The sequence below is a fragment of the Chinchilla lanigera genome, unplaced genomic scaffold (assembly GCF_000276665.1).
Source record: "Chinchilla lanigera isolate Chin_1 unplaced genomic scaffold, ChiLan1.0 scaffold00073, whole genome shotgun sequence".
Classification (NCBI taxonomy): Eukaryota; Metazoa; Chordata; class Mammalia; order Rodentia; family Chinchillidae; genus Chinchilla; species Chinchilla lanigera.
In genome coordinates, this window is record NW_004955474.1 from 8088829 (window position 1) to 8113784 (window position 24956).

Consider the following 24956-nt stretch of genomic DNA (forward strand, 5'->3'; position numbering starts at 1 on the left):
ATTTTTGAGACAGGGTCTCACCATGTAATCCAGGCTGGTCTCGAGCTTGTAGCAGTCCTCCTGCCTCAACTTCCCAGTGATAGGATCACAGACAGGGAAAAAAAAAAAAAAAAAAAAAGCACCACCACACCCAGCACAGTTATAAATCTCTTGGCTTCTTGATAAGAGTTTTCCTAAGTATTTTATTCCTTTTGATGCTGATATAAATGCAGTTATTTTCTTAATTTTTATTGTTCTTTATTAGTATTTATAAACATGACTAATTTTTATGTATTGATTTTATAACCTGCAACTTTGCTGTTTTATTTCCTTAGGTTTAAGGGGTATGTGACTGTGTGTGTATGTCTGTATGCATGTAATCTTGGATTTTCTACACATAAAATCATGTGGTCTGCAAACAGGTATCATTTTTGAGATGGGTTCTTGCTATGTTGCCCAGGCTGGCTCCAACTCCTGAGCTCAAGCAATCCTCCTACCTCAGGCTGAATCTTTCAGGGGTGTTTTTGTAGTTTTCAACTACAAGTTGTTGAAACTACATTGTGAACTGTCAGGGCTGCTCTCCATTTCCCATTTTCATGTCTCGTATTTCCTTTTCTTCTCTAATTGCTCTAGCTATGACTTCTAGTACAACATTATATAGAAATAAAATAGGACGTCTCTGTCTTGTTCCCGATCTTACTGGAGAAGCCTTCCCTCTGGGCATGGTGGCGCTCTCCTGTAATCTTAGCTGCATGAGAGACTGTGGTAGGAAGACTGAGTTTGAAGCCAGCCTGGGCAATTCAATGAGACTCCATCTTAGAATAAAAAGAAGTAATAAAAAAGGTCTGGGATGTACCTGGCTGAGAAGTAGAGCTCTTGCTTTCCATGTACATGGCTCTGGCTTCAGTCCCTGACACCACACCAAAAAAGAGACATTTTCAGCTCTTCACCAGAGTGTGATGTCATTTTTGGGTTTTCATATGTGTTCATATTAAGAGTAGTTTCTTCTGTTCCTATTTTATTAAACATTTCTATCATGAAAGGATGTTGAATTCTGTCAAGTGCATTTTCTTATTCAGTTGAGATGACCATGTGGGTTTTTTTTGCCCTGTTCTGTTAATGTGATAATATAACATTGATTGATTTGGGACCATCTTTGCATTCCGGGCATAAGTTCCACTTGGTTGTGATGTATAAATTTTTTAATATGTTGCCAAATCCCAAGTAGCATTTCCATCAATATTCATAAGGGATATTAATCCATAGTATCTTTTTCTAGCTTTGGTAGGGTAATGCTAGCTGCACAGGAGGAATAGGAGGGGTTTGTTCCTCAACTTTTGGGAGGAGTTTGAGAATTAGTACTCATTTTCCCTTGACTGTTTGGTAGTCCAAGTTTTTGTGAAGAGGTTTTTTTGTTTTGTCTCATTTTGTTTGTGGTACTGCGGATTGGGCACAGTGCTCAGGGAGCTATATCCCAGCCCCTTTCTTTCACACTGAACTGCCTCCCCGGTCTGTTACTACTTTGAGACAGACCTCACTAAGCCACCCTGACTGAGCTCAGACTCCTGCCTCAGCCTCCTGAGTGCTGGGATTACAGATGCGTATCACCACTCCCGGCTTCTTTTCTTCTTTCCAAATGTAGGCATTTATAGCTACCACTTTCCCTTTAAGCACTGTATGTTATGTTTAGTTTCACTGGTCTCAAGGTATTTTCTGATTTCTCTCATGATTTCTTCTTTGAAATCACAATTTGAAGAGTATATAAATAATTTATAGTTTAATTTTCTACAAATTGGTGAGTTTTGTGGATTTCCTTTAGTTACTGATAGTTTCAGTTCCACCATGATTAGAAGAGAAATGTATGATTTCAGTCTTTCATTTTCATTAGGGCTTGTTTAATTTTCATTAATACTTATGTTGTAGCTGAACAAATAGTCTATTTTGGAGGCTGTTCAATTTGTCCTAGGAAAGACATTTATTCCACTGTTATTAGGTAGCCCTTTTTTGTGTGTATCTGCTAGTCCAGTTGGTTTGTGGAATAGTCTGAGTCCTTTATTTCCTTGTTGATCTACTGTCTGGTTGTTCTATGTGTTATTGAATAGTGAATGTCTGCATTTGTAGAAGTATTTGTCCCTTCGTTTCTCTCAGTGTTTGCTTCATATATTTTGGAGCTCTGATTTTTAGTCCAGATATGTTTATAATTACATGTCTTAGGGAATTAGCCCTTTCATAAATACATCATGTCCCTTCTTTGTCACTTGTAAGTTTTGACTTAGTCTATTTTTGTCTGAGAATTGTATCAACTGTCATAGTAAGTATTTGCATAAAATCTTTTTCCATCTCATAACTTTTTCTACTTTTTGTTTGTTGTTTTCATTCTGTCTTTTTCAGCCAGGGCTTTACTATGCAGTTCAGGCTGGCCTTGAACTCACTTTGTAGCCCAGGCTGGCTTTGAACTCACAGCAGTCCTCCTGCCTCAGCCTCCCAAGTGCTGAAATTTTTTTTCTACATCTTTAGCTCTAAACAGTGTCTTGCAGATCTCATATAATTGTACCTTGTTTCTTAAATCCATTTTGCTGATCTCTTCCTTTTGTATGAGGAGTTTAATCCATGTATATTATAATTAGCAAGAAAGGAATTCTTCCATTTTATTACTTATACTGTATGTTTTACAACTTTGTTGTCCTCCATCTTATTACTGACTTTTGTAATAAAAATTTTTGATTCCCTTTTTTATGTATTCTATAGATATGACCCTTGTGGCTACCATAGAAATTATATCTTTTTTTATGAATTGCTTTCATCTTTAAAAGTTGTCTTTTCTCTTTGGTCAGCACCTGGAAACTTTTTCATATTAAAAGATACTGTGCAAACATTCATGTACAGACACTTTACCCACCTTATAAGTGGAAAACATTGAGCAAGGGGTGTATCCATGGAGACCTTTGGTTCAGTCCCAAACACATACATACACTGCACATACGCACAGAGAAACCTGGAGGATGGACTTCAAGGTTCTTCCCGTAGTTCTCTGATAATTCAGATAAATAAATCTACCAGCAAAAATTATCTTCCCTTTATTTCTTTGCCTTTATCATCTCCAAAAAATCTGAGTGATATGTCAATACTTCCTAATAATTATTTTGGTTATTTTGCTTATCGTGAGTGCAAATCGTGTTACACTATCTTTGATAGGAATCTGCTTTCAAAAAATAGTCTTTTTTTTTTTTCCAGTTGGTTTTAAATCGCTCTTTAATCCACAGTTTGGACAGGGCTGATTAAATCTCTATGGTCCCTTTCCTCAGATTCATCTCCTATGTGAAGAAAATTACCACTTAAGACACATTGAAACTGCCCAGATACAGTTGTGTATGTTCATATCACATATATTATATCCTAGCTGATGGACATGGTGTAGTGATTAACTGTATGCTTTGCAGAGATCCAAAGCCTGTAAACACAAATAGTGAGATATTATCACATATTTTCTTGAGAAATTAAAAATGAAGTTTTTCTATATTACTTGCAAGATCAGTGCTCATTCCATAGTTTCTGCATGAAAGTCATGGCTATTTGTAACCATATGCCACTGTATTACAACTGTACCTTTATATCTGTGATGTTAAAGACTTTTAAGTTGCCAGATGGTTAGTTGGGTTATGAAGCCGATTAACACATTAGCAACAGGCTATATATGCATGATTATCCCATTGGGCAGCTTGTAGCACACAATAGGATTGTCCCGTGCCATCCAACGGGACAGTCATGCATGGACCACCAGTGGCTCAGCCCATGGGAACATATTAAGGTGCCCGGCTTTCCTACGTACCTTCCCCTCATTTCTTTAACATGTGTCAGACAAGGTCCTGTGCTTGATGCTGTGAGGATATGAAAGGACATGGCACAGGACAGTTAAGATAGTTTTACAGGTAGCTCCTCTCAGTTCCTTGAAAAGAATGTTTTGTGCTCATATTGTTTAATAAGATGTCACGCCTGTATCTTTACTCTAATTAACTACTACAAACAATAATACGCAATGTATCAGCCATTCTAACTGTCCTACTAACCCTGTTTTGAAACTCGGTTTCATTGTTCATCTTTTTTCTCTTTAAAATAAAAAAGAAAGTAGATGAACTAGTCCCTTCCGTAGTCACTTTTCTGAGGTGACATACGCAAATGGTGACTCTACAGGATCTACTGTGACAAAGACAGTTGGAGGCATAAGTCAAAGTGCTTTTCTGTTACGTAAGCCTGTTACTTCTAGCCGGCAGCGTCCGTTACAGCGCCAGTGGTCCTTGAGTGTAGTCCTTTGAGTTTACCCTTGAGTGTAGAAATTTTAGAAGGTAAAAACATTAATTGAGGTTATTATTCTAAGCTGACATAGGACCATGAACAGGGCATGGAAGCAAAGCTAATTTGGACCACAAGAAATAGTGGTGGAGAAAAAGAAATGAGCCAGGCAACAACGTGGATTAAGCTACAGTATGAAGGACATTAAAGGCTAAAGCTGGACTTTATCTTATAGGCATCTGAAGAACGGCACAACGAAGGCTGCACTTTAGACAGGGCGTGGAGGATAGTTCAGGGGCACGGTCAAGGCGGGAACCCACCAGGGTCTGTACCAGAGCAGTGCCCAGAGGAGGAAGGGTCATGGGACGAGAATCAAGGGTTGGTAACTAATCAGGAACGGACGGTAAGAATGAGTCAGAGACACCTACAATTTTGGGTCAGACTGACTTTGAAAATGAAAAGCAAACAGACAAGAGGGGAAGTATTCAGTCGTCTTGGACATAGTAAGTGCCTCAGGCAGTTGGAAATGTCAGGAGCTCAGCAGTGGTATTTACTGTTTATGAAACTTCTAAATTTTTAATTTGAGAACATTTTAAACTATACAGTAGATATACATAGGGTATTTCACTGCTTGCAAAAACTGCAGATCAGTGCTTTATACAGAGACGTAATTGGCAAGAAAGTCTTTTCACCTTCTTGCTGCTCAGTTCATTTTCTCCTGACATCTGTGCCTGTGCGTGGAGAGCACTGTCCTGCAGCCCCGCGCGTGGGCCGTCTAAGGGGCGCGTGCTGTGATTATTAGAGCAGATCCAGGATACCAAACCATGTAAAGTGTCTCACTGGGGGAAGATTTTGTTAATTACATGTTAAAAGGAGACAATTTTGAACACTGTCTCAAGGCTTCCCACATTACCTTAGGTGGTGACACTAGAGGTTTTCATTTGCTAGAAGGATTCGTGGGACCCTGCATAGGTTTGTGCTCATGGCTGAGAATGATTACAGTGGAGGGTAACACAGAAGGGTCAGTAAGGGAAAAAGACTCAGAGTCTAGAAAATCTCAAGTAGGCTTCCTTCTGCTCTTCCTTAATACTCTTTTTTTTTTTTTCTTCTTCCTTAATGCTGTTACGTGGGGCATGCTGAGCTTGCTGTTTTTCCAACACAAAGACACAGTAGAAGCTGGGCATGGTAATATACGTGTGATCTCAGCGCTCAAAGAGGCTAGGAAGGAAGATCACAAGTTCAAGCCCAGCCTGGGCAACTTAGTGGCTTAACCAAGATCTTATCTCAAAATTAAAAGAGATGGGCATACTGGGGATATAGCAAAGTGGGAAAGACCTGGGTTCAGTCTCCAGTACCTTTTTTTAAAAGTCAGTAGCATGTAGTGCAGTATTTGAACAGAGAAGCCCATTAGGACTCAGTCTGCAAAAGTGTTTTGGGATCTGGTTGTATCGGCGCCCCCCTGTGTTGCACGAACCAAAACTTCTGGCTGCCAAAAGGAAAGCGGGTGTTTGGGTATATGTGACATCGCTTACACAAACTGTAGGCACAGTTTGTACTTTTATCTGCTAGAGAATGGAGGAAAGCCAGGTTCATAGGTGCTAGCTAAGGGCCAGCCTTGTAACTGAACCTTCTAAACATAGCAGCCTGCTTTCTTATCTCTTTTCTGCACAGATGTGTTGGGTTAAGTAAACATATTAGTGAAAAAAAAATTACCTTTTTCCTGCTTATTAAAAATTTCTTATGTGATACTGGGGATGGAACTGGGCTGCATCTTTAGCTATTTTTTTTTTATAAGGATCTTGCTAAATTGCCCAGTATGGGTGCAAACTTTCAGTCGTCCTGCTTCAGCCTCCCAGAGTACTGGGATGACATGTGGCTACTTGCTCACAAGTTTGGATCACATTGTATTTTGTGCAGTACTAGTCCATATGTTACCAGAGTAATTATTTTCTAATATGGCTTAATTATAGCATTTTCTCCACATTCACTAATGATTTCTCCATTAGTAAAAATCGGATAATTAAAGAGGGAAAACATCTCACTCAAGTGGTATTCTTACATTAATTAAATGTAAAGCTAAATTGTAAGCCTGTAGCAGACATAGCTCCATATCCCAAATTTAGCTTTATTATCCAAGCACAAGAAGAAAACTGTCCCTCCAAAAGAGTGACCAAAATAAGCTATTTCACAGAACTTTATTTTTTAAAAAGTCTGAAAATCTCCATTTGATAAGCACATCTCAGAGCTCTAGACAGCAAATTTCTAGATGCATATAATTAATTCAAATTGTTAAACTACTTTTGTTCATCTCTAAGCTGTTAATGATTTGTAATTGTTATGAATCCATCCATGAAAACAATATTTAAGAAGGGTTTATATAATTGGGCTAATTCTGCATGAGGAATTCACTTCATACTCACCCACTGTGGCTAGATGTGACTAAAATAGTAGAACTTTGCTCGAATGGATGATGTGGCATAGCAATCAAGATATGTTTAACTTCCTCCCAGGCACTGACTACTAATGTATGCCTCCCTCTTTAAGAAGGGATATGGCTTTAGGAAAATAATTTCTAGGAGTAGAACTGTGAAAGCAGCAGGAGATATTTTTGTTACACTAAATCCATAATGTGATTTCCAGTGACATTGCCTATAGCTCCCCTGCAGGCTTCGTTGAAGGACACAGCCATAGTCAGCACCATTGCCACACTCATCAAAGGTGCAGTGGGCAGAAGCCCTCACTGGCCTCTTCTTTCCGAAACTAAAGGGGGAAGGTAGAGTCCTCGGGCGATAAGCAGAGAGCAGTTTCATAACAGGCACGATTTTTGCTGTTAGTCCTTACTTGTAGATACTCAGAATTTGGCCATTTTATCATGGTTTTTAATTTTAATTCTGAAGCAGCTCATCGGCATTGTGTACCGATAACTGCTATCTTGATTTTTATTTTAAACATCTGTGCTGGTCAATGAAAAGCCATAAAGCTTAAATGTATTTGTAATTATAAATATATCACATTTGTACAGAACAAAATCTGACAATACCAATGCTATCTTCTAACTTTAAATCCGATGGAGAGCAATGGTAAAGAATCTATAATAAAATCTAAGGGTGTTTTTCTCTCAGTGTTCTATCAGTGAGGAGCATGGAGCAGAGAGCCTGTCCTTTAGGCTCCCTTTTAAGTCATAAAGAGCCATCAAAGTATGCTCACGTAATTCTCTGAGAAAGTCAGAATACCATGGAGCTACGGTACTCTTTATAACCTCATTCAGCTTGTCTTAAAAACGGCTTATCTTCACCCACAATAGGAACTAGATAAAATCAGTAGTAGAACTACAATATAATAATGCATTGCATGTAATAGAATTACGGCCTGGAGTACAAATACAAGAAAACTGCAGTGAGTGGAAATGAAGGATTCAAGTGTGCTATTTCTCTGGGGCCATTTTATTCTATCTTAAAGTACAATCATTTGTAAAATACAGTTGTATGCTATTTACAACACAACTGAAGTACATAGGTACACCAGCAAGTTTTATTAAGTAAATAAAGTACACTGTACATCTTGAGTGGCTGTTGCTCTCAGTATAGTGGGTTAATATGTAAATAATAGCTATGGTCCTTATGAAGAGCTTTGGAATCAAGCATTTTGCAAGAATCCTAAAGTAGTTGCATTAACTTAAACGATCCCATTTTGTCCAGCTGACAGTCTCTGCAGTCTTACTGGATGTATCTATATATCTATGTGCATCTAGGTCAAGAACAAAAGTAACATGAAAACCAAGGCCGCTAATTTCATAATCTCACCAAATCTTAGAACGAGAAGTCTGAGTTACACTGCATCTCATTCCTTTTTTTTAAGACAAGGTCTTACTGTGAAGTTCAGGCTAGCCTTGAACTTACTATGTATGTGTAGTCCAGGCTGGCCTGAAATCATAGCAGTCCTTCTGCCTCAGCCTCCTGAGTGCTGGGATTATAGACCACCATGGCCAGTTTCCATCCCATTCATTTTAAAAGAGGAAACAAGCCCAGGGAAATTAAATATCTTAAAGTGTACAAGTTTTTTCTACTTTCTGCTGTACATCACTGTTCCCCAAAATTACTCAGTCCTTGGCAGTATTACACTCCAGTCATGAAAGTCACCTATGAGTTACAGCTAAACTGTAGGGATTATATATGCAGCAAGTGAGCTTCAAAGTTTAATGAGAGGACTGCGATTTTGTCATATGTAGATAAAGAAGTCCCTCGACTCAAATTGGCTTACAGTGGGGAGTGAGAAAGGTTATAAAACCCTAGTTCATACTCACTAACCAGAGATCATTAAGCTGCTGCGCTGGAGTTTAGGAGAATAACACCTTACAGGGCAGTGGTGGCAAACCTACGGCACAAGTGCCATCACCCCAGCCAAGGGGGGTGAGAAGTTATCAGCATGCATACAACAGCAAAGATCACAGTAATTGTGCAGAAGCATGCCAGAGGCAAATTTTACCTTTCAATAAAAAGCTGTTCATATCATTAAAAGCTCCACTACTGTGTTTTTCATTTAAGACAAAAGATGTTAAGGTATGAGTTTTTTCTAAACTAAAACCTCAGTGTTCAGGTTTAACTGCAGTGCTGGCACTTGGTGATAAATAAGTAGGTTTGGGCTGCATTTGGGCTCCCGTCTCTTAACAGGTTCGTTGTCACTGTGAGGGGGTGCTGCCTTACGGGGATGTTTGCCTCTTGATAACCAGGCAGTTTCACCTACTCTATTAACCTGTGTTTATCAGACTATGTTTGGGGTTTTCTGGAGACCCAGAATACTTGTTTCTCTAGCTCACATGCAGAGGTACTTGAAAAAAATAAAGGATGTGTGACAAGCAGATACCAAAATACTGGTTTCATTACCAACACTATGAGCACAAGGAGATCGTGGCCACATATTACAAAACTTCTTGCAACTGCCCTCAAAGAGAGCCTTCTCTTTAAAGGGAAAAAGTATTAAACTCACGGCTATAATTTTAATGAGGTTCATTTTACATTTTTAAAGAAAAAAAGATCTTGTTTAGGAGAAAAAAAATATGTATTATTCAGTAAAATGTTAGATCTTTCATATTGGAAAGAAACTTTAAAAAGAAAATATAAAAATACTTGGGTTTGTCAGTGTGATATAGAGTGATATTCACTTATCCTTCCTTGATAAATCACATATTTTCTAAATAACAAAATTATTTTCTAAATAACAAAAAAATAATCTTTTAGGCAGGAGATACATTTTGTTCAGCTATAATTTTAAAAGTCAAAATGGTGAGTTGAGTTTCTTGGGCTTCTGTCATACTGCTACAGTATTGTTTTATGGAAGGGAAATATTAAGCTACAGTCTTTTTTTTTTTTTGAGATAGGTTTTCACTATGCAGTTCAGGCTGGCTTTGAACTGACTTTGTAGCCCAGGCTGGCCTTAAACTCCCAGTGATCCTCCTGCCTCAGCTTCCTGAGTTCTGGGATTGCAGGCATGCACCACCATGCCCAGCTTAAACTGTATTGTTAATGTTCAAATTTTTTGTGTCTTTACACCTGAGATACTTTGTTACTGTGAGTTTGGTCTCCAGTCTAGAGCTTCATTTCATAATAGAAATAAGCGTATTTAATCGTAAGTCATTATAACAAATATTTACATGTACAAAACGTGTCAAATAGAGGAGTATAGCATGTGACAGACACATTTGGGAGTAACCACCGAGGAGACCTAGGGGTTTTTAAAGAGGGTGACAATGATTATTTTGCAAGATGAGTAGGTAATCACCATGAAGGCAGGCGAAACTGAGCTGAAAAAAGAACTTGTAGAAAATATGAAATGGCATTCTGTGTATTCTGTATAACTTTATGATCTTTTTAAAAACTTCTGAAATTTAGAAAAGTGGATTTTTTTCCCTTTTTCACTATAGGAAAATGTCCATAAGCATGAAAATGACCGTGTTAGAGCACGAAGCTCAGTGACCAGAAGTGCGTCCATGTTGCTATGCATCCATCCCCACCATCCATCTCCTGAGCTTTCATCGCCCCAAAATGAACCGCTGTCCCCTTCAGTGTTAATTCCCCATCCCCTTTTCCTCCAATTTCTGTAACCCTTTGTGATGGTTTGTGTCTGGATGTCCCCCCAAATCCTCCTGCAGTCACGGGGCGGGCTTCTAGGATTTGTGATTGATCCATGGTGCAATGCTGGGATTATGGGTGTGAGTGCTACACCCGCCCTGGGGCGGGTAGTTTGCATACAGTATAAGGGAGGGACGGAGGCTGCTTGCCACCATTCCTCCCTTTTGCTCTTGTTGCTTTGCTGTCCTCCGCCGCCATGAACAGTTGCCCTCTGCCATGTGCCACGCTGCCTTGGACCAGCCCTGTATGGACTGAAATCTCCACAAACTGTAAGCTAAATAAACCTCTCCTTCCTTCATTTTGCACTTCAGGTATTTTGTCCCAGCAATGGGAGAAAAGTAACCAAGATACCCTTGTTCTACTTTCCACCTCTAGAAATTTGCTTCTTCACGTCCCTCATAGAGGCACACACACAATAATTATGCTAAGAAATAATTCTATGATACAACATATAATCACACAATAATTATGCTAAGAAATTTTAGCTTATTTCACTTTGTGTAGTTTCGAAACTTCATCCATGCCGTAGCATGTAACAGAATCTCATTTGTCCTCGTGGCTAGTATTCCATTATTGTATATAAGTGCGTTTTGTTTATCTGTTGATGGACATTTGGGTTGTTCCTACCTGCTGGTACGGGTAATGCTGCTATGAACATCAGTATGGAAGCCTTATGTGCATTTGTGATTCTACTCTTCTGCTTTTGGGTATATACCTAAAAGGAGAATTGCTGAATCATAAGACAGTTCTGTATGCTGAACTTTCTGAGTTGCCACCAGTTCTTTGCATCATCTGCAACATTCTACATTTCCATCAGCAGCATATGGAGGGTTTCTGTGTCTCTTCATCCTTGCCAGTGCTGTCTTCTAAAATGGTACAAAAGTTTGCCAAACTATACAGCAATTCCGTAAGAACCACAGGAAGTGCATTTATGTTGCCACTATATTGAAAGTGACTCTTTGGTGCCCAGTGTTAGAAAAAGTTTGTATGAGACAGCATCTTGGGGTTTTGACATTTGTCTTACTGTTTGTGTAGCAGAGTGTGTTTATGGAAAGGCCTTGGAGGTAAGAAATTACTCTACAGAGTCAAATTCTTCAATGTAAAATGAACCGTGATGAGTTTGTAATCTGTGAGTCTCTGTTCTTAGCAACACAGTCTTCTGTTTTCACACAGCTCCCTGCACAGGCAGCACTTTCTTCTGCCATAGCAACATGTGCATCAATAACTCCCTGGTCTGCAACGGCGTTCAGAACTGTGCGTACCCTTGGGATGAGAATCACTGTAAAGGTGAGTCCAGTGTGAGGGCAGCCTTTGTACGGAAGGAATGACCGAAGCCTTTCATCGGGAAAGGTTTGAAGGTCCTTTTCTACTACTGTGTCTAGCATAACTGCTTGAGCAGAAACAGCGGTATGTAAATTTTTAATGGCCAGTAGACCTCTGGAATGTGGTAAAAGCAAAGAAAAGTACGCTCAGAAAAATCCTCTTTGTTGAGAGTTTGTATTTCAAGTCATTCAAAAGTGTATTGTGGTATTTCCTGCCCTTCTGTGTTCTTACTGTTGAAAGTTATCATCTGTATTGTAAATTTATCTTACTTAGTTATCAAAATAATTTAGAGAATAGCCGCTAGAGTATTGTTCTTTTTTTTTTTTTAATTACATGGGAACACTGGTAAAAATCACCAAAGAGATTCACTTTTGCAGTGTGAAAACAGAGCCATTAGGAGAACTGGTTTTTCCACTGAATTTCCTATGCTGCATTTCCAGTGTGTTCTGTGTGGGACATAAATATGGCCGTGTTAATAATTGAATGTCTGCAAGTTGTGGCAAAGCACTCTCTCAGAACTAATACTCATTTGCATCCTTCCAAGAGTTCAGTATATGAAAAGGTGGTTGCATTAAGTACTAAGCATGAAATATTTTCAGGTGATCATTCAAAAACAGTAGACCAAAGTGGTACACCTGGATGGGCCAGTCTGATCGTGTTTGCTTTCTCTTCTTGGCGGTCATCAGTAGAAATACTGATGCTGTGTAAAGAGGAGTTGGCCAAACCTGCCATACAGCAGAAAACTGAACTTCAGAATAAGAGTACTTTGGAATTTTCTATACTACTGTATTTTATTTGTTTTGCAAATTATATGTTTTTATATACCCTTTGAGTGTTCAAGTATGTACTCTCTCTTTTCTATAACGTATCTAGCTGTATTGTGATTACCTAGAAGTTATAATAATAGGATTGCTATATTTGAGAGTCTCTAGTTGCATTGTCTGTGATATATTTGACCCACCCAGGTTTTCTTTACCTAAAAATACCTTACCGGTCAGTGCTAGGACTCCTATTAATGAACTTTGAAAACTTCAGTGTTTCTTTTTCTTTTTCTACAGAAAAGAAAAAAGCTGGACTATTTGAACAAATCACAAAAACTCACGGAACAATTATTGGCGTTACATCAGGGATTGTCTTGGTTCTTCTCATTATTTCTATTTTAGTACAAGTGAAACAGCCCCGGAAAAAGGTCATGGCTTGCAAAACTGCCTTTAATAAAACTGGGTTCCAAGAAGTGTTTGATCCTCCTCATTATGAACTATTTTCACTAAGGGACAAAGAGATTTCTGCAGACCTGGCAGACTTGTCAGAAGAATTGGACAACTACCAGAAGATGCGGCGCTCGTCCACTGCCTCCCGGTGCATCCATGACCATCACTGTGGGTCACAGCCATCCAATGTCAAACAAAGTAGGACCAACCTCAGTTCCATGGAACTTCCTTTCCGAAATGATTTTGCACAACCACAACCAATGAAAACATTCAATAGCACCTTCAAGAAAAGTAGCTACTCTTTCAAACAGGCACACGAGTGCCCTGAACAAGCCTTGGAAGACAGAGTAATGGAAGAGATTCCCTGCGAAATTTATGTCAGAGGGCGAGAAGACTCTGCACAAGCATCCATATCCATGGACTTCTAATCTCCACTAAAGGTGACAGTAATTATTAAGTGTGTGCATATGCAGCCTACAGAGCACCCGTTCTGTTTGCAGCAGTCCTTTCTCCCATCAAACCTAAAAAGACCTTCATCTCCTGTTCACCTTGGTAGAAGTGGTTTTTATTTTCTCAGGCGGTAATATATGGTACACCAACCAAGGAGCTTACTGTATTCACGGGACACTCATCACCTCCTATTGCCTGGCGTCGTGTGAGCAAAGCACCAAGTTAATTAGCAGTCGGAGCGGGCAGAGGTTGTGCTGAGCCGGGCTCGGGAATGCTGCTCCTGACTGACAGAGCTTTGTCACTATTTGAATCCCACAGTAAATTTAAAAGTAAGTTTTCTTACGTTCCTTTTATTTGTCTCTCAATTTAATTTACTGTGGGTGCCTGTGGTGTCACCGCTTCGGCTTCTCACGTGGGTGGTTCTGTCGCGTCCTGCACTTCAGCACAGGCCCTTGCTCCTCAGTTTCCAAGACACGGTTCCCGCAGTAAGTGCCAAGTAAGACTCATCCCACGTGTTTCTTCTTGACTAATTTCTATAGTCCTGCCTTTTAGTGACTGGCTACTTAGTCCTTCCTTTCTGTGAGAAGTAGGTGATAGGATTTGTTACTTTTAAATCATATTTTTCCTAGTTACACTAGAAAATTTTGTAATCCTGGGATGTATGTGCTATTGCTGCTATGACAAAGAATTTGACAAAGATAAAAAGTTCTAGCAAGCCTTTAAAATTTCCTACATGTGGTCACGGTCAGTGACGTCCCTTTCGCTTCACAACGGTCATCTCATCCACTTGTAGGGAAGCCTGTAATTACGTTCATTTGCAGCATTTCTCTCTACCAGATCAAGGTTTTCTGTTATTTGTGTAAAAACAGTTACTTTGCTCCCTTTCTGTTGGTTCATTTTTTTTGGCCTATGGTAACCAAGGTTGTATGAGAGTTAAAGGAAAATTCTCTGAAAAACTGTGTGCGTTTAAATTGCTTCTTTCTTGGGACAGTACATTTTTCTAGCTATTATCAAAAATAACAATTTGAACTTTTTTTTAAACTGCACTTTTGACCTTATGTTTTTTATGGTATATAAAACAATAATTTATAAACATGCTATAAAAACTCTTGTGTTTTTTTAGACTTTTGATATCATTTGATACTGTACAATCTTTATTAAATCTAAATTAAAGATCTACACAACAGATTTCTTTCACTGTTCACATTAGAGGCTTTGTATGCTGTGATGGAACTGTTTGCTCTAATTTATTGTAAACATGTTGGTATATGTACATAAGCTTTTTCTTTCCTTTTGTATTTAGTTCATGATGGTTTTTCTCTATGTGGTATTTATTGCTCTAAGTCACTACAACAAATATTAAAATATGCATTGTTACTTGATCCGTCAATCATGTTATTTTTGGCACTGAGATTTTGGATCTTAAGATACGTGTAGAAGGGACTTCATTTATCACGTTATAACTCATAGATGTGCCATTTAAGAGATAAATTTTTATTTTCTACATTTTTGTAGTAAATTTTCACTGACATGGGATGGAAGTTTCACTAGGTTTCATTAATTCTTTTAAATATTGCAAAGATAAGTTTTCAAATGACTTTAAATTTGATATTTAACAAAATACTGCCTCAAAGTGTATTTCCTGTAATTTTTTTCAAATTCATCTTTTTCAATTGTTAGTAGTGCATGTTGGCAGTGCATAAAGATTATATTCGTCATGGGGAGTCGGCACATTTTCCTAACACATCTTAATTCTTGTCCTTCCCCTTCCCACCCCTGCTTCCATCCCTGGTCCCCTTCCCACCCCTGCTTCCATCCCTGGTCCCCTTACCATTTGCAAAACGTCTATCCAGCGGTTTCCTATTATCTTTTATTTTGGCCTTTATGTACACTTCGGGTTTCTCATGTAAGAAAAGCCATGTGATGTGTAAACTTGCATGTCCAGTTTATTTCACTTAACATTATTGTCTCAAGATGCAGCCATTTTCCCTCAGAGGACTCAGATATACCCTTTTTATGATAGAGTAGTACTCCACGGTGTATAAATACCACATTTCTGTATCCGTTCATTTGTAAAAGTTACATTATATCCAGGAGGTAAGAAAATCTACACATAGTATTTTCGTGATTTAATCTTTTTAAGTTAACATAATTCTCTATCTTCAAAACAAGTTGGAAAAGTGAAAAGACTTAATGTATTACTCATTGAACTAATACCAGAGACGGATTGGATAAGTAAATTCTTTCAGTAGCAAAGTTGACTAGGCATTTTAACAGGGGTGCCAACATTTGAACAACATAATATAACAATAACTATTATCTCATTCTTCGTGGTACCTGAAATTAGCATAATTTCTATATCAAGTTATTACAAAAGCCACTATTAAATCCATCTTTAATCTCTAGTTATAGTAGAAGATAATACAGTATGCCTAACTATTTATACTTTTGAAACTTGCATCCTATTTTAAAAGAGTTTGATGAGACCTATAAAATACAAAGCCTTTACAGAAGATGTTCAACATTAAAACATCACAGAAATACATGATTTTATGCAGCTCAGCAAGCAAACCTTGGATGGCAGATTTGGTTCTAAATTTCTGGCTGCTCAAGTGAAGGAAACAGTTTTTTCTTTTCACAATGGAAAGTACCATCCACGAAGGCTAATTTTCGCTAAGGTTTGAGGATCTTTATGTAGGATGTTTCCTCAGAGTCTTAAAAAATGCACAATGCAAAAAAAAAAAAAATGCACAATGCAGGAAAAATCACAATGTAAGTCCTTAGCTGGTGAAGGCACAGCTTCGTGGAGTGTAGGAACATTTTCTGATGAGTCCATTTGCAGGGCTGGAACCAGAGAATCGATAGCTGACACTGCCACGTATATGTGCCACCTTTGAACATAGCATTAGATCTTATTTCTTAGTTAAGCATTTTATCTGTATTTTACAGAAAGAGAACTGAACTAGTAACTTTTAGATGTTAGTACCAGAATAACCCTAATACTGTATATTTAGTCTTTGATATCAGTGAGAAAACTTTACAAATTATTTGCTACAGTGAAAGCCATAAATTTTAGTGATAAAACCTGAAGTTTAGCCATCTGATAGGAGTGATTACACAGTGCCCCGGTGTTAGAGATGCAGTATCTTCTAACACTAAACACAGATCCAGAAGGTCAGTGTTTTCAGTTAAGGATCGGTATTGCCAGTGTATGGCCGTAATCCCAGAACTCGGGAGGCTGGGGCAGAAAGATCCCTTGAGGGTAAGAATCCAAGACCAGCCTGAGCAACCTAGCAAGACTCAGCTTTTTAAAAAGAACAATTTTATTATTGTTGCTGGGAATCAAACTCCAGGCCTTGATAGCCACCACTCTCCTACTGAGCTACATCCACAGCCCTAAAAAGGAACCTTCTTACATAGCAAGGGATCCTTTGGTGGAGGGAACATATTCAGTGTAAAAGTCTAGCTTTAAAAAGCAGAGCCTTTTCACATCACAAAATTAAAAACACTCCCTAAACTTCAAGTTCATGGGTCTTACGTCAGTGTCTTTGTCATGTTTCATAAAATTATTGGCTGTTAAGCTCCTGAGTGTCTGGCACCGAACACTGTACAGTTGCTGCCTGATGAGAAGGGTGCTTCTTCATTTCAGGAGTGTATCAGCCAATGACACGCTAGGAAAAGCCTGGCTGCGACTCTGCGGATAATTCCTAAAGGTGATTGATTGTGTGCTCATTGCAAAATGGGTTGTGCTGGATTGTTCATGTTATTTTCTTGCAAGATCAGAAAATAATAAATGAGTCCCATCGATTAGACCCAGAAGGAATTTAGTATTTGGTGATCAAAGAAAGACAGTCTGATCCAGCTTTGTTCATGAGAAGATGGAAGCCCGCAGAAGTGAAGTGAGTACTGCACCTGTCTCAGCCTCCCAGCCCCATGTCTCCCCGTACCCCTCTCCCAGAATCTGTGGCCAAGATTCAAGCCCAGCCATTCCAAACAACCCGCTAGATGTAAAACTTGTCAGTCATTCTGATTTAAAATGTAACTCTTACCATCTTTTCAAAACATTATATTTCCCCTTTTTATTTATGTAACACCATGTTCTATAGACTTGCTACCGTAATTCTTTGGGGCTTACAACTGTGCAAGCAGTTACTGTGAATTCTTAATAAACAGTGTTTGTTAATAATACATAGGCTTGATATTATAAAACGCTTCAGTGTTTTTGCTTTTGTGATTTTTTTTACCCTAAAGGAAATAATGTATACTGTAGAAATTAAACGTGTGTACTGTATCTCTTGAGTTTTGGAGAATGATTTGAGTCTGAGCCCCCCTAAATGACAAATTGCCCCTAAGTATCTCTTTTAGCTTCCTCTTCTAATAATTTGCCTTCCTTTATGAACTTTTTTCAGGTATGTTTCCATATATTTCAGTGATTACTTTAATGGCTGCAGAAGCCCAGGAGTCCCACTGACGACTGGGGTGCGTGTTTGGCATGGACTATCCAGAGTCACTTTCTGGGGGCTGGGGATTTAGCTCAGCAGCACAGCACCTGCCTGGCAAGCGCAACATCGTGAGTTCGATTCCCAGTACCGGAAAAAAACAAAGAGTCATTTTCTGAACACAGGACATTTTTATTAGAGACGACCTCTAGACCAGTGGTGGCGCATCTGTGTGTGGTACTGTATCTTCCTTTAAGACAAAAGATGTTAATGTAGAGTTATTTTTTCTAAACTAAAACCTCAATATTCAAGTTTAATTGCAGTGCTGGCACTGTGTGATAATTAAGTGGGTTTGGGGTTGCAGTTGAGTTGGCATCTGAAAGGTTTGGCCTCACTGATGTGGACCATACATGAATTCTCGGGCCGAGGCAGCTGTCTCAGTTAAGATGAAGCTTCTGCTGCTGCTCTGGTGGCGGCGTCAGAGTGGTCCTGAGCGAGGCCTCGGCCAATCTGGACGGTGTGTCCAGCAAGAGACTGAAGACGCAGTACACCACAGGGCCGCTGCTCAAGTTCCAAATTTGTATTTCCTGAGGTTATCAGCGGGTGTTTGAGGAGTGCATGAGGGTTATTAGCCAGTGGTACCCAGACATCTGAATTGAAGGAGTGAATTACCTCCCTCAGCCAATTTATAGACCCATAACATCTTTCCTATCAATCTTCAAACTCTAGTATTAATAGTCTTAATAATTGTTGGCAAGGATCCTTTGCTTTCCTTGGCGTGCAAGCTCCTAGCATCTGGCAGTGGGACCAAGAAAATAAGGTCTTTGCCTGTATGATGGTTTTCTTCTTGAGCAACACGGTGGAGAACCAGTGTATGTCTACAGGTGCATTTGAGATAACTTTAAGTGATGTGCTGTGTGGTCTAAGCTGGAATCTGGTCATCTTCCCCCCGTGCAACAACTCGTTCACATTCTTGACAATGACATGAAGCTCAATGTGCGTATGGATTCAATCCGACATCATCCGTCATAGCCCCACCTATCAGCACTGCAAACTCCTTTACATGAAGGAAGTTTTGCAAGAACAGCGTGACTGACATCATGAAGGCCTCCACTGAAAACAGCAAGCTGTTAGTACAGACCAGATGCCTTTTTGACTGGCTCGTTATACCTCTTGGAAAACCTCAGTGCAGGATAGTTTTTCAGGCTGGCACATTTTGGAATTCTGCACATTCATGGAGTATAATAATACTGTACATCCCCACCCCCATTCAACTAGTTAATTTTTTTAAATGTAGGCATTAGTACTACTTATAACTTTTCCTCAATCATATTTGAAAAAAGTAGAAATTGAGTTACAGATTTTTTTTTTCTCAAGATGTCTTTTAAGACTTTTTTTTTAATTAAAAAATTTTTAATAGTTTAAAGTTGCTCTTTTGGAGACTACAGCTGAAGTTCCCAAATACTTTATAAAGTTGATCAGACATCTCTAATTTGGCCATGTTTAATTTATATAGTTTTGAGAATATTGCTGGTTATGAACAGTGCAGTAGATAAGATTGTTGGGGGCGGGGGGTCCAGTATCCAGAGTACCAATTTCTGTGTGTGTGTGTGTGTGTGTGTATGCGTGTGTGATACTAGAGAACTACTACAAGCCAACTGCTTTTAAAATCTTATTCTGTAGTTCGTCTTGCCTTGACCAATCTAATGAGTTGAATTAGCTGGGCCTTGATACTTAACTAAATAAAAAATTAAGCAGATGTCAGTTTAAAAAAAAAAAAAATTCTCCGGTGCTCAGTCCTAGATTTGGCACTTTAAAGAATCTTTTTTTTTTTTTGGTACCAGGAATGGAACTCAGGACCTTAGGCTTGCCACGCAGGTGCTGTACTGCTGAGCTATATCCCCTGCCCCACTTTAAAGAATCTTAACCCTTGAACTGAAAATAAAAACTTCTGCTTTGATTTCCTTGCCTCTAAAGTCTCTAGCACTGCCAAAGAATTTAGGCAACTCTGGGCAGCAGAATTTCTTTCTAGGACAAAGTTGGCATTTACTAGATGCCAGAATAAAATAATCATAGTTACAGTTTTTGTAAAAAGCAACCTTGGACGTGCCACTTAGAACCATTTTATGTTCTCAAGTTCACAGTAGATGAACTTTAAAAAAAAAATTGCATTTTGTCTTAAGTTGCCTGCAGGACCGGGTCTGCTGCATCCAGTCCAGGAAGTGGCAGTGAGGACCTGCATAGTGGGTGGCCAGGACCAGGCTGTCCTGAGATGCAGAGTCCACTGGTCTTGGCCATCTCAGTGAAGAGGAAGGAGTAGTGCTCAAGATTAGTGTGCTGAGCGCAAAGCAGAGGAAGGTTAAAAACAGTCATGAGGTACAGGCCAAGAGTGAGAGAGGAGTAGCAGCTACCATGTCTTTCTCCACATGTACTTAAAACAGACTCACTAGATTCTGCACTGGGATCAGGAAATGGGTTTTATTTAAATGTGTTCTCATCCTCCAAGCTCTGTCATGCTCCACAACATTCGAAGCCACTGGAACTCTGGGCCGGTGAATATTCCGTTGAAATGTTGGGAGTGGCTGCTGGTTGCTAAAAGGAACTTTCTTCAGAGATTTTAGGTATTGAACCATGCTTTTCAAATTTTGTTTTATTTTTCTACCAATAACATTGTCCTGCTGTATTAAGTGGTCATTCAAAGAAGTATTCATACATTTTACACTAAAAAATAGTCACGTGAAGGGTGAGGGAGTTTCCTGCTGTCCCTCTGAGTAAGACTGAGAGTAAGCACAGAGACTGGCCAGCGCGCTGCTGCAAGGGCTTCTCCAGACCCGCACCTTCCCAGCTTGCTCGGGTACAGCAGCCTTCTCCTCCATTCTTAGCTGACGTTTGTAGGAAGCTTCTCAGGTGGACCCCAGCGACGTCTGCGTGCTGTAACTCACACCTGTGTGACCCTGTCCTGGAGTGTGGGCTGCACCTCGCCGTCTGCTTCCCAGGAACAGCAGGCAGAACAGATGTCGCCTTTGAGGTTAGGTGGCAGTAAGACTCAGCTTCACCTGCCATGCCCACTCCTACTCCAGTGCTTTCTTTTTTGTTTTTTTTTCCAGTACTGGGAATCAAACTCACGACCTTGCGCTTGCCAGCCAGGCACTGTGCCGCTGAGCTAAATCCCCAGGCCCTCCAATGCTTTCTTAAGAAGACCAATTGTCATCTTCCGAGGTGCCCCGCGGAGGACAGGAAGTGGGGATTTCTGTCCATCAGCTAACATAAAACTGAGGCCTTCATTCCACAACCTACAGAGAAGTAAATTGTGCCAACAGTACAGTGCCTTGGAAGGGGATCCTCACTTGGGGGAGCTTGAGCCACACCCAGATTACTGATGCAAAGTCACCATGGTAATGTTTGTTGTTGAAGCTATTACACTTGGGAGTAGTTTTGTATGCAACCATGGGTAGCTAATACAACACTAGGAAGAGAAGACAGTGGCATATCCCAGCTCCATAGTGAGGGTAAAAAGTTAGGGAAAGGCCAACCTGATGTTTTAATATTTACAGAAAAAATAATGGGTACATTGTGTTGATGAATCAGCTATTTTAGCCTCCTTATCCACAAATAAAAATATTTAATCAAATTCATGTTTTTCCTGAGGGATAGCAAACATACTGAAATTTGATTATTCTGCATTTGAAATTAAGTTAAATCCCAACTCTAAATGATGTCCCTTTTAAGTTATTTATTAATTCTCCTTCAAATGAGATGAAATTATCTAAAAATGAATAAAGGATACAATTCTACTATGATTCTATGAAAGTATTCCCATAATTTAGGCAAAGTCTTCCTATTTCCAATCACATTAGCAGATTTCCTAGACGGCAGGCCTGAATGATTCTTGGGACAACAGAGATACAAAACAAGGGAACAAGTGGAGGCGACTGTAATTAAAAAAAAATTACAAGCAAGCCCTTCCTTTCCAGAACCCATCCTGTCCCCCAAAACAAGAATTATGGCCAAAACATTTGTATTCAGACATTTTTTTCCTGTTGTGATGAAAAATAGATTTCCTGGAAGAGAAGGCTATTTTTGCTTTAGCAGAAGACCAAATCAGGATACTTTCTGAAATTGTTTTCAGTAGGTGGCTGACAGCCACAGAGACTTGCTATGAAAGATACAATTGTATCCTTAATTGTATATGCATCAATTTTTCCTTTGAATTTGAAGCTGCGGTGGCTGGCGTAGTTTTGACAGCGTTTTGCCCTGTGGATATAATTATGTCCTGAATCCTTTTCTAGTATTAGTCCATCAAATCTTAGTCTCTGAAAACAGGATAGTGGCTCTTGCTTTGGAAGCTCCACCTGTTCTGTGATCTCTACAAGAAAGGGACCGGATGAATGTGGCTACTCTTTTCTTTTTTTAATATTGAGGCACTAGGGATCAAACCGAGGGCTTCATGCATGCTAAGCACGGGCTGTACCACTGAGCTACACTGGCCCTGCCGCTGCCAGTCTTAAATGCTAGGTGGCAGGCGGTGACTGCTTCTGGAAGCCCTTCACTGAGCCTTTTGTCTTCTGATTTGGGAGAAGTCCCTGCCTTTCCACTAGGAGCCTTGGAAACATCCTGCACTTTTGAGTAAGGATATCCCACGCATACTGCGTTGCATTCTCCCTCACTTAGGGTTCTGGTCAGTAACCTTTCTTGATGATCCAGTCCCATCCCCCACTAGCCACAAATGCTTACAAATTTTTAAAGGAAGTATAATCACACCAAACCAAGTTTGTCAAAGCCCAGAAATGAACAGGTCACCAATAGGCTGAGAGGTACAGAGAAACTGCCTTTATTGAAAACCATGCCTTAGCTATAGCTTGTGCCAAGGAATGCTTCTATTTTAAACTGGTGTTCTCACCTGAAAAAAAGAGCTTCCTCTCTCCCCTCATCAGGTGGCAAAGAGAGTGATTGCATACTGTTTTTAATTGCAGGTTTACATAGACCCACAATTCGAGAGCATCGATTTGCTGGGCTGTAATCTACACTTTAACACACTTAGGCAGCATGCCAGATGTGTAAAGTTGAAATTTAATGACAATATCTCAGTAGCAGCCCCTGAATTCAGTACAGGACCCCTGCTGAATATTAATGTGCCGCTAAGCAAGAAAACAGAAGCGGCTTCTTTCTGTTACCTTTTTCTCTTTCTTGAACGTGGGGAGACTGGAAGCAATTAGCCATTTCATGGAAACCCTCTCATCAGGAAACTCCAATCCAGAGTAACCTGTGGTAGTTGCAGCTGTATGCCTGACACCTAATCAACCAAAGGTTAATTTTTAATGCCTTACAATACTAATTATGCCACCCATTTATGAAGTTAGCATTTTTCCTGATGACTTCATCAAGCATTTTTACTTCCTGGGGATGTGTACAAGAGAAGTATTACGAGCAAAATCACCATGTAATAACATTTATACACATGGAAAGGGAAAAGATCTAATTTTTGAAAAAGTAAGATTTCCCATCCTAGAAAACAGTTTCTCAGGCACAGCACTATCAATACTTTGCAGTAGGTAATTGGCTGTGGCTAGACCCCGTAACACCCACCACCCGTTATGACAGAAATAGCGGGTGGCCCCTGCACGGGGAGGGGAGGGTAGAAAATTGGCCCCACTCGAAAACCGCAGCTACAGAAAGTAAAGGGATTTTTAAAAAGCAAAAACTAATCTGCTACTGCATTCTATCTTCAAGAAATATTTCAGACTTATGAAAAATGTAAAGAACATGAGCGCCCACATTCTCAGAACCCTGCCTGAGAAATAATGTCCTGTAAATGTAAGTGAAATCTGCTGCAGACCCCTCCATCCTCCACACTTCTCTGCCGGGGGCCCCGCTAGTGGTCACCATTGCTGGGGGGAGCTGTGAAAGTCAGCTACCGCGGTGCTTGCTTACTTTTGTGGCCGGTCTTCAGATTTTCTCAGGTAAACATCAAGTCAAATTGATATTTCTGCCCTCTTTCTGAACAAAACAAGAATCAGTCACCACCCCTCTTTCATCTTGGAAATTTTTTTCTGCACATTAAGAATTAAGTCTTATTTTCATATCTCAACGTAGTCAATATTTTTGGTTTTTGTGGTAAACACTCAAGATTTTTCTCTATGTTTATCAGCTATTTGCTTTTTTCTTTTGTCTTTTTGAGACAGGGTCTCCCTGTGCAGTTCAGGCTGGCCTTGAGCTCACTTTGTAGCCCAGGCTGGTCTCGAACTCGCAACGATCCTCCTGCCACAGCCTCCTGAGTGCTGGGATTACAGGCATGCGCCACCATGCCCAGCAATTTGCTCTTCACACATTCTTATTCCTGGGATCACAGCCTTTCTGCCTTCCTTTAGAAACTTCACACTGCCGGTGATCTGCTCAGCTTCTGCTTTTCTGAAGATTTGTTTCCTTCTCTGTGTGGTGTGACAGTGTATCCTGTACTGGGGGTTATGTTCTCTCAGTGCTTATCCAGTCATCGTCTGGTTTCTCATATAAATCTAAATGCCTGAATCTATAAATCTGTAATCTGCTTCTTCCCTCTTAGCTGATTTTACATTATTCTCTCTTGCCATTTTACTACCATATGTCCACATATTGTATATCGTTTATATATGTTTAGGGGGAGTTGTTTCTTGGCACTGATGGGGATTGAACCCAGGACCTTTGCACCTGAGCTTTGCACATCCCCAGCCCTTTTATTCTTTATTTGAAGACAGGGTCTCGCTAAGGCTAGGCTCAAACTTGCAGTCTTCCTGACTCAGCCTCCCAGAGTGCTGGGAATTACAGGTGTGTGCCACCACACCTGGCCCATACTTCTTAAATATATATATATATATATTATATATATCTTTTTTCCATTCTGGAAGTCTATCATTCATGTCTTTTCAGCTTTCAGTACTTCCTGGATTTTTTGGGGGCGGGGGGTACCAGGAATCAAATGCAGGACCCTCCACTTGCCAGGCAGGCGCTTGTGCTGCTGAGCTATATCCCCAGCCCCAACTTTCAGTATTTCCATCTCTTCATGTGTTCACTGTGATATATACTCTCTTAGCCATGTCTAATCTTGTAATTGTCTGGTGAGTACTTAACTCGAATGATTATTTTACTTATTTCTAGAAATG

At 39.7% G+C, this 24956-nt stretch overlaps 1 protein-coding gene and 1 pseudogene across 1 annotated transcript in view; both read left to right on the top strand.

Moving 5' to 3' along the window:
* Window positions 1-17569, top strand: part of Neto2 (neuropilin (NRP) and tolloid (TLL)-like 2) — a 70524-nt gene extending 52955 nt beyond the window's left edge. The window contains exons 11-12 of the mRNA XM_005401465.2: window positions 11571-11684; window positions 12779-17569. Of these exons, the coding sequence (XP_005401522.1) occupies window positions 11571-11684; window positions 12779-13359 (695 nt within the window). The 3' untranslated portion in view covers window positions 13360-17569. The remainder of the gene's footprint in view (window positions 1-11570; window positions 11685-12778) is intronic.
* Window positions 16135-18852, top strand: LOC102005705 (annotated as a pseudogene).
* The last annotated feature ends 6104 nt before the right edge of the window (window positions 18853-24956 follow it).